The sequence below is a fragment of the Lepisosteus oculatus genome, chromosome 4 (assembly GCF_040954835.1).
Source record: "Lepisosteus oculatus isolate fLepOcu1 chromosome 4, fLepOcu1.hap2, whole genome shotgun sequence".
NCBI lineage: Eukaryota > Metazoa > Chordata > Actinopteri > Semionotiformes > Lepisosteidae > Lepisosteus > Lepisosteus oculatus.
This window is the reverse complement of record NC_090699.1, coordinates 59,408,028-59,417,247: the sequence shown is the minus strand read 5'-3', so window position 1 is coordinate 59,417,247 and position 9,220 is coordinate 59,408,028. Positions and strand designations below refer to the sequence as shown.

The 9,220-nt window shown below is 36.2% G+C and overlaps 1 protein-coding gene across 1 annotated transcript; it reads left to right on the top strand.

Moving 5' to 3' along the window:
• Positions 1–93: 93 nt before the first annotated feature.
• lsm3 (LSM3 homolog, U6 small nuclear RNA and mRNA degradation associated) lies at positions 94–3,779 on the top strand. The gene is made up of 4 exons (XM_006630999.2): positions 94–171; positions 640–750; positions 1,129–1,224; positions 3,460–3,779. The coding sequence occupies exons 1-4, from the start codon at positions 151–153 to the stop codon at positions 3,538–3,540; spliced, it is 309 nt and encodes a 102-aa protein (XP_006631062.1). The 5' UTR covers positions 94–150; the 3' UTR covers positions 3,541–3,779.
• The last annotated feature ends 5,441 nt before the right edge of the window (positions 3,780–9,220 follow it).

Below are 9,220 nucleotides of genomic sequence, written 5' to 3'. Positions count from 1 at the left end.
TTTTCGTCTTTATTTCAGCTTCGTTAGCCCCGATCTTACTCGCCTCTTTCACTACACTTATTAAAACAACTGATCGTGTCTCTACACATGTCAATAAGAGGTTCTCGCGATAAAACGCACGCTCACAAGGAATTCTGGGAAATTTGAAAGATGGCGGATGAGGTGGACCAGGTTGGGATTTTTTTTTTTACTTTACTATATATTTTTGAAATTCCTGTTTATATGTCTTGCTTGTGATCAGAGAGTGTTTTGTAATGTGATTTTGGCTTTCCGCAAAACCAGAATTCACGTCTATGTGGTGATGAGAGTCGGTAATCTGGATAATAGCCAAAACATTGCAGGAGCGGTAAAAATGAATTGAATTAGCTAGGTGTTTTTTTCTGAAATAATAAGTGGTGATATGGGATGCATATTATATAGCTTTTGGCTTTCTGTATCTTTATATGCAGAAGTGACTAAATACAATGTTCTTGTAAATCAACACAGACGTCATATTAGATTACTGAATCCTTTTAAAATTAAAAAAACAGATACTAATGTAATTTGTATGGCTTTAGTTAGAGGCTCCAGTTTACACAATTTAAACCTTAGGTTTATCTGGACAGTGCACTGTACCGAGTTTTTGTTTTCCTGTTTCAGCAACAGACTGCCAACACTGTTGAGGAGCCTTTGGATCTCATCAGGCTTAGTCTTGATGAGCGTATCTATGTGAAAATGCGCAATGACAGAGAGCTAAGAGGAAGGCTACACGTGAGTAACACCATCTCCGTTTTAAGGCCAGTAAACGGGGAATAGCGGTTATAGTGCAATCTAAAAGATGTTAGTGGCTATATTGACAATTACGTGAATGATTTGTTTTCTAAGACTTTAATTCCATTGTGATAGTACATTTGATTCCATGCTTTAGAATTGACCATTGCTTTAGACAGATAAATTATTAAGTTGTTTGATTACTAGAATCAGCAGCTTTTCATGTTTTGTAATTAAGATTAGTTAGTGTTTTTACCACTTAGCAGAATCAAAGGTAACTCTATGTAGAAGACTTAGGAATTGTTCTGAAGAACTCAGTACTAAGGTTATGTCATATTTAAAATAGAATTGAAAATGTTCTATATTGATTTCTTTCAGGCATATGATCAGCATTTAAACATGATACTGGGAGATGTTGAAGAAACAGTAACCACGGTAGAAATTGACGAAGAAACTTATGAAGAAATTTACAAAGTGAGTTTTTTTTAATTCTTTAAATAAACTATTAATATCTTCCCCCTTTTTGCCACAAAATCAAATCTTCAGTTTTCGCTCTGACTGTACCGAACCCAAGTGACAGGAATGTAATCCTCACAGTTGGAGAAACATCTTCTTGCGTTTTCTGACATCCCAGTTAGAAATGGTGAAGCTTAAAGAAGTTTCCCTTATCAATCTCTTCTTTTTTTATTTCTCTCTGACTACTCTGGTTTGCCTGTGCTGCCTTTTTCTTTAATTACTGCTTCTTACCTTTTTTTTAAATGATTGGACCATCTCACTGAATATTGGTATAGTCTACAAAATATGTTTTCTTGACATTTTTTGTGCCACATGTCCCACTACACATTAGAGTGAAAACGTGTAATTAGTGGTTTAGTTATTCGGATTGGTGTAGGCTACATCATACGTGTACAGTTCTCTGTTTAGATTTGTCAGATTGCACCTTAACATTCAACTTTCCTTGTGAGAATGTGCATTCAGTACCAAAAAATGAATAAGTGATTCCCAATTAGTTTGAAAGAATCAATAATACCAGTTGGAAGGTATGAGACCGTTAAGAACGTTAAAGATTTTACTAACCACTATTTTTCAACACATAAAAGAAACAATGTAAGATAGTTTTTTTACCGGGTGATAATATCCCCAGATGAACCCATTATATATATAATATCCCCATTATTCTAGCAGAAACTTTGATCTGCTGATTTTGTGTTTAAGTATCTTCTCAAATATAAAGTGTCTTCCTTTTCCTCAAAAAACAGAGGCACCATCTACTGTCTGCTTCTGTCGAGTGCCTGCTCATGTCTCTTTCTCAAGTAAATGTTTGTCTTAGAGTCTAAACACGTTTAATGTGTGTTGATGACTTGTTTGAGGTGCAGGGTGTGTAGAGAAAATAGCAAGCATACATTTTGCATATCTGCCCTGAAATTATAATCGGATTCAAATTTCTGCAGTCCTGTTAGGTTCAATTGATAAAAACTATAAAATAAAAATATTGCAAGTTGTGTGAAAAGAAAATGTCATTATGCAACAATTGGTTCATTCAGAAAAAATAATTCAGGCATTTTCATGTTACGTAAGTAACATTAAAAATGTGGTCATTATGCACTTTATGCCAAATTACAATTCCTTGGGTGTCAGTTAGTTAATAACCAAATTAGATAATGCAACCAGCAAATCAACTGTTGTTGTTTCCAGGTCCAAGGAAAACAGTATTTTGTTAATCCCTGTGGTCCTTCTGGTTCATGTAGTTCTTCTGGTTCTGCTTAATGTATTGGGTACCAGCAGAAGTGATTTTAATTTGAGGTTTTGCTACTATTAATGTTCTCATTTATTTGAAGATAAGAACTTGTAATGTCATTGGAAAGCACCTTGACTTCACATACAAAATATGCATAACACCAACAGACAACCTGACATTACAAAAGAACTGGAGTTTTAGGACTATTGAGCCGATTAATCCATTTTGGATTGATATTTAATGTTTACTGGTAATTGTTTACTGAATTAGATTGCATGCAATCTAATAAAATTGCTTCTGTCGTAACTGGAAATTCATGTGAACAAAATTATACATTAAGGAAAAATAGCTGAGAATATGAAAAAATCTAAAATGCTAAGCATAGACATCAACGTTTTAGCTACTGAAAGCTGTTTGGAAACCTTTGCTTCATGCTTTTTATTTCCTTTCCTCTCAATAAATATCTTGAGCATTTTGTACTTTCATTGAGACAATGTTATGCTACTGTGTAGTCTGCCTTAATAATGTATCATTAAGAAAATGTACTCTGAGGAGCTTATTCCAAACTATCTAAGCGTATTCTTGCTTTGCTACATTTGTCCAGAGTACTACTTTCCAATATCCTCCTCACTGTCTTGTATGTAGCCTTGGTCATAAATTAAGGCTGTAATCTATCAATAGTCATAACCTTAGCTAAAACTTTTTTTTATTTTTTTTTGCATCAAACTCTGGTTTAATGCAAGGAGCCATAGTATTCGTCAAAGTTAAAATTCCAAAAGTAATGCTTAAAGTGGTGTGGCTCTTTCTAATGGGTTAAATAAGCTCTTAATAATTGTAGCTCTAAATAATAATGGTTGCATGATTTACTTTATTTACTTTTTTGAAACTATTTCCAATATTACATGTAATAGATTCACATGCACATTGCAAGTTTAGTCATGTTGTTAAAAGATTGTCTTTTTTCATTCCAGTCCACAAAGAGGAACATCCCAATGCTGTTTGTTCGGGGAGATGGTGTAGTTTTGGTTGCTCCTCCACTCAGAGTTGGTTAGACTCCATGAGTTCTGAAGGAGAATGCACTTAAGATGCAACATAAGAGAGATTTTTGATTTGGACTGTTTACCAATGGAGTTACGTAATTTTATAAAGAAATCTAAGTTAAAAAGGAGACTTAGTCCAGCTCGTCAGTTTTGATGTAAAATACCTTCTTGCTAGCTTAAGAAATTTGCATTTTTTGTATTGTAACTAGAATCTGTAAAGATTTTTTTTTCTCATTAAAAAAAGAAAATAATTTGTGTGGTTTATTCAGTGACATTTGATGGTGTGGTAACCACTTGCTTTTTGAGGTCACATGGAAGGAAATTGTGCATATCCTCAGAGAAAATACATATAGATTTTCTAGGTCAATTTTGTGTGCCTCTGTATTTTTAAATTGTTGTTTTATTTCATATCTGTGCATCAATGGGTGTAGAACCTTGTCAGTTGCCATTGGTGTACAGTTTTTTGGTTTGACCAAAATGCAGGGCTACGATTGGGAGTGAAACAAATGAATAATTGTAATGATGTTTCCTTGGATGAGAACACGTAAATATGCAAAATCTCATGCATCTTCTTTCTTTAAAGGTTGTTTAAAAATGTACAGAGTATATGGAACTGGTTTTGTTTCAGAAAATCTCTGAATCTGATACCAATTTATAAATGCAATTGCAGTCTAAATGTATAAATCAAAGGAAGTCTAGTGATAATCTTCCAGATATGCTATTGTCCTCAAAAGCCAAAGCCCTGAGTATTGGTGTTAATAATGGCCTGCGATCTCAGCTGTGACTCAAGACAGCACCATGATTATAGTTGAATATGCAATGGCAAAATATATACACTTTCAAGGAAGGGTTGGCATAATTAGTTTTATATTGCTGTGCGATAGCAAGTTTCTCAAGACTGGAATTGTTCTTGAGGTCTTTAATAGATGTTCAATGTGGTCTCAGTGTTGATGGTGATTCTGTCCTGGATGTGGTCATGATAAGCTGACATCATTTTGTATGGCCTCTGCAGTTATCTGTCTAAAATATACATCCATTTGCCTGTCCTGGTGAGCAACAGGTGGTGCAAGGTAAGGTGCCAGCATGCCAGTCCATCAGAGGAAAGACTCATTTTCCAGGATGGAAAATCCTAGGAAAACTAGGAAAACGAGTAATTCCCTTACTTGCGTAGCACGAGGTGCCCATTTCCCATACATTAAGGACACAGACCATCAGGTTTTGTAAGTCTATATCTTCAGCTTCTTAAGAACATAGAATTGCTTTAACTTGTCCAATTAAGCAAATCAGTTCAATTAGGGGCTCACAAGAAAAAACAGAATCAGGGGCCTTAAGGACTGGAGTTGTGCACCCCAACTGTATTCCTGAGGGCATTTACCTGAAATCGGTCTAAAGCAAGAGGTTGAAGTGCTCGTGCTCTTTAAAATCACGTCTTTGTAAATCGTCTGCAAATGTCTACATGAAAGACCGTTGCACTTTATGGTTTGACCTTTTAATTTGATCCTCTTGTTTTTTAAATAATAATAAACTTTATTTTATATAGTGCCTTTAAAGGTGGCTTCTCAAAGCGCTTTACAGGATGACAATAAATAAGAATACACAAGATAAAACAATTACAATATATAGAGGAGGCCGTGGGTGGTGGTACTAAGAAAAGCAGAGGGTTGAAGAATGGAACCAGTTAAGTAAAGGCTTTTCTGAAGAAGAGGGTTTTGAGTCTGGATTTGAAGGAGTTTAGAGAAGGTGACTTTCTGATATCCTTGGGCTGAGAGTTCCAGAGCTTGGGGGCATAACAGGAGAAGGCCCTGTCGCCCATACATTGTAGACGGGTTTGGGGGACAGTAAGGAGAGCAGAATTAGAAGGGTGAATGTTGCGAGGTGGGGAGTCAGGCGATAATAGTTCAGACAGGTACTGAGGTGCCAAGCCATGCAGAGCCTTATAGGTGAGCATGAGGATTTTAAAGTCTACACGGAATTTGACCAGAAGCCAGTGCAAGGACTCCAGGATAGGAGTAATATAATAATAATAATAATAATAATTGCTTACACTTATATAGCGCTTTTCTGGACACTCCACTCAAAGCGCTTTACAGGTAATGGGGACTCCCCTCCACCACCAATGTGCAGCATCCACCTGGATGATGCGACGGCAGCCATAGTGCGCCAGAACGCTCACCACACATCAGCTATCAGTGGGGAGGAGAGCAGAGTAATGTAGCCAATTCATAGAGTAATGTGAACACTTGCACTAGACCTGGTCAGGATTCTGGCTGCTGAGTTTTGGACATACTGCAGTTTGTTCAGAGTAGATTTAGATACCCCAGTGAATAGAGCATTACAGTAGTCAATTCAAAAGAACACAAATGTGTTGATCAGCTTTTCAGCCAGTCAGTGATAGCATAGGGCATAGTCTAGGAATATTTCTGAGGTGAAAAAAAAGATGTTTTGACAGTATGCTTCACATGTGGGTCTAATGTTAAGCCAGAATCGAATATAACCCCAAGGTTTTTCATTTTTGATTAAAGTACAGAACCATCTACAGATAGGGTTATAGGACTGGCTTTTTACGAAGTTGATGGGGGGTGCCAATAAGCATGACTTCAGTCTTGTCGCAGTTAAGATGAAGGAAGTTTTGAGTCATCCAAATTTTTATGTCAGAGATGCAATTAGAATAGAGACAGCCACATCAGTGTCAGGTTTGGTATGGATGTATATTTGAGTATCGTCAGCGTAAAAATGAAAGCTGAGGCCATGTGATCTTAAAAGCTGACCAAGTGGAAACATGTTTAAGTTTGCTTTGGCACTTGATCAGTGCTTCGGTCATAATAAAATATTTGCATACCATGTTATTTCATGAGTGCTGAATAAGATACTTCAGTATGTTGAAGGCTTATGTGTATATTTAAAATATGATTTCATTGAGGCAACAGTTTGCTGGAAGCCTGTACTCATCTTGTTTCTATGAGTTTGCATAAGATTTGAACAGAAGGTATGACTTTTCATCTTTTTATCTCTTTATTAACAAGTGTGACAGGAAAATGTGGTAAGCATTGTGCAGAAAAGATTGAGCTTGAATTTTATTTTTTTAAATATGCATCAGTTTTGGGATTATGGAAATTTGTTCCCCAGGTGTGCTATACCTTGTTAATATTTTGTCCATTTTGTCTACAGACAACAACTTGTTTTATTTCTAAATCAGCTTTTTTGACCTTCCCCCCAAGTAGCAATATTTCTAATATGCTTTTGCTGATGTCTAAACGTGTAAAGTCACATTAAAGTTTGTCTTCATTTTAAAAAGGGATGCCGAATGCGTGGCAATTTATACTGATACCAGCAGGTGGCACTGTTGTTGTATTTACAAAGTTGCTTGAATGCTGACAGCAGCTGCACATAGATTGTTTCAGTAATTTTCCATGCCATTGTTCTAGGTACTTGTTTGCACCAGAGTTCATTGCTCCTCTTCATGTGTTGTGCAACAACATCTTACATAACGTACAGGATGGAATTTCACATCTCTGTCAGAATGTGAGTTAAGGTTTTACCACTTAGGTGCAGCAAAGGGCTTTTACCCAATATGTATGTTGAATCCTTAGTAAAGCCAGCTGTAAAGGCTTGCCATGTATGCCCATATTTAGAGCCATATTATCTAATCTGCAGGAGTACAAATGAGCATTCCAAAATAGGAAAGAAGGTGTGCTTGATAGATGTTTTGAATCATTGTGAGGATCTGAAGGCCTATATAGTCCCTTGGCTTTGGGTTCCAAACAAATGTAGCTATTTGTAGAGAAAATGGCCACAACAGATCCAACTGCAATGTTTCAGACATTTAGAATCATTATGACTAATATTCCACTTCAGGTTTTCTTAAATCTGGCAGATGTAAGTTCTTACATATTGGCTGCTAAGAATTCATTTGATTTCTATTATCTCAAAATCTAACAGAATGGCATGGAACAGATGCATTTATTTTCAGCACTTGGTAAACAAATGAAAGAAACTGTTACACCAGGTGAGTGGAAAATTCTTTGGATATGTTGGATGTGTTGAGGTTATGTGAAGTGCGTCAGTGCTTAACAAATGACACCCTGTTTCTGTTTTAAATAGAAGTTTTCACTAAACTCCACCAGTGGAATAACCTTTAGCTTGCAAACTGTAAGCTGCAGTCTACCCAAGTAAGCATGGTACACTGCATTGGACAGGGGTCACATAATATATGTGGAACAATTAAGAGTTGCCAGTTAACCTGCACATCTATGGACTGTGGGAGAACAACTGGAAAAAATCCACATGGATCTGGTGAGAACCTTCAAACAGCAGGATGCCAGTGCACCATCAAACCTAACATCCAAGGCTAGATGTGAGGCTCCGTAATCTAATTTAAAAGACACTTAAATCAGAATGAACTCTTTCCAATGTTTTTGCGTTCTCTTAGTTGAATCCCAGTAGTTTTTTTCTTGAAGCACTGCTAACAATTCCTCACTTTACCTTATTAATTCCATAGTTTTATGGCTTGTGCAAAAAGAGGTGTATACACCTAGCACCTCGGGGATGATTTAAGTGCTTAGTAGTATTAAATATACAAATACTTGACTCATAATAAACACTTTTCTTATTAATATGCTAACTTTCTGGTGTTTTGGAATTGGTTTTACTACAGGGATGCTGATGTACACTCTTCTCTGAGGATTTTGCTGAGCTAGGCCAGTATAATTTTGCTTTTTCAGTCCTGGTAAGAAAATGGTCCCAGCCACAATGGCTAGGGATTCAACATGAAAACCCAGTAAAATAATTAGGCAGAAGAATCAGTTAACCATGTTAACACCTGAGGTGAATATATGGTAGGGTTCTGCTTGGGTGGAACTGATTTGAGATATGATGTTATATTTGATTAGGGCTCATTTGGACATTCTGTTTCAGAGATAAACACAATATGAGAACACAAGGAAGAAAAAAAAATCATTACAGGCTGCTGATCTTCTGTAATCAGTTATATGCAGTGGAGGATAAGAGTTAAAAGTGAGTTTGAAGAATAAGGTTTTGGAGTGCAGAGTTATTAAGATTTAAATGATGCTCATGGAATTTTGTGTGGCCTGTGGTCTCCAACCATAAAGTATGTGCTCTTGTCCAAAACCACTCTGTAAGAGTAGTGCCATGCCATAAACCTATTTTTTATTGCTTCTTTGTGTACTTCTCAATACCCTGTACTTATTGAATTTCCAGTCCAAAGTACTCAGTTTATGGCCATTTTTTTGGATGCTTAAAATTATTCTTTTCTGAACAATGTGCATAATTAAGCGTTGCATTTGAACCTTTGCCAAAACTGTGTTGTTTGGAATTCCCAGAAATGACTGACAAAAGTAGTTCATTTGTGAGAAAATTATTTCTATTAGAAATGATGCCACTGAAAATAATTGAAAAAATAAATTGTCTGACTGACTTTTTTGTCTGTGCTTTGCAGAAAGTTTGTCAAAGGGTGTTTTTCCAGTGATTTTGAGCAAAACCAGATTGCCTTTGAGTTTTATTTTGAACTTCTCCTGCTAGCAAAATGGTAACCAGATGAATAATAATCAGAAAAACACCTGCATTGCTTGGAGAGAACCTTTTAGCTTAAAAATGCTCTGCAAGCTACCAAGTGTCACACAAAATTAATCTGCCTTTGTTTATGGATGCAACAAATCCATTTGTGTTCTGAACA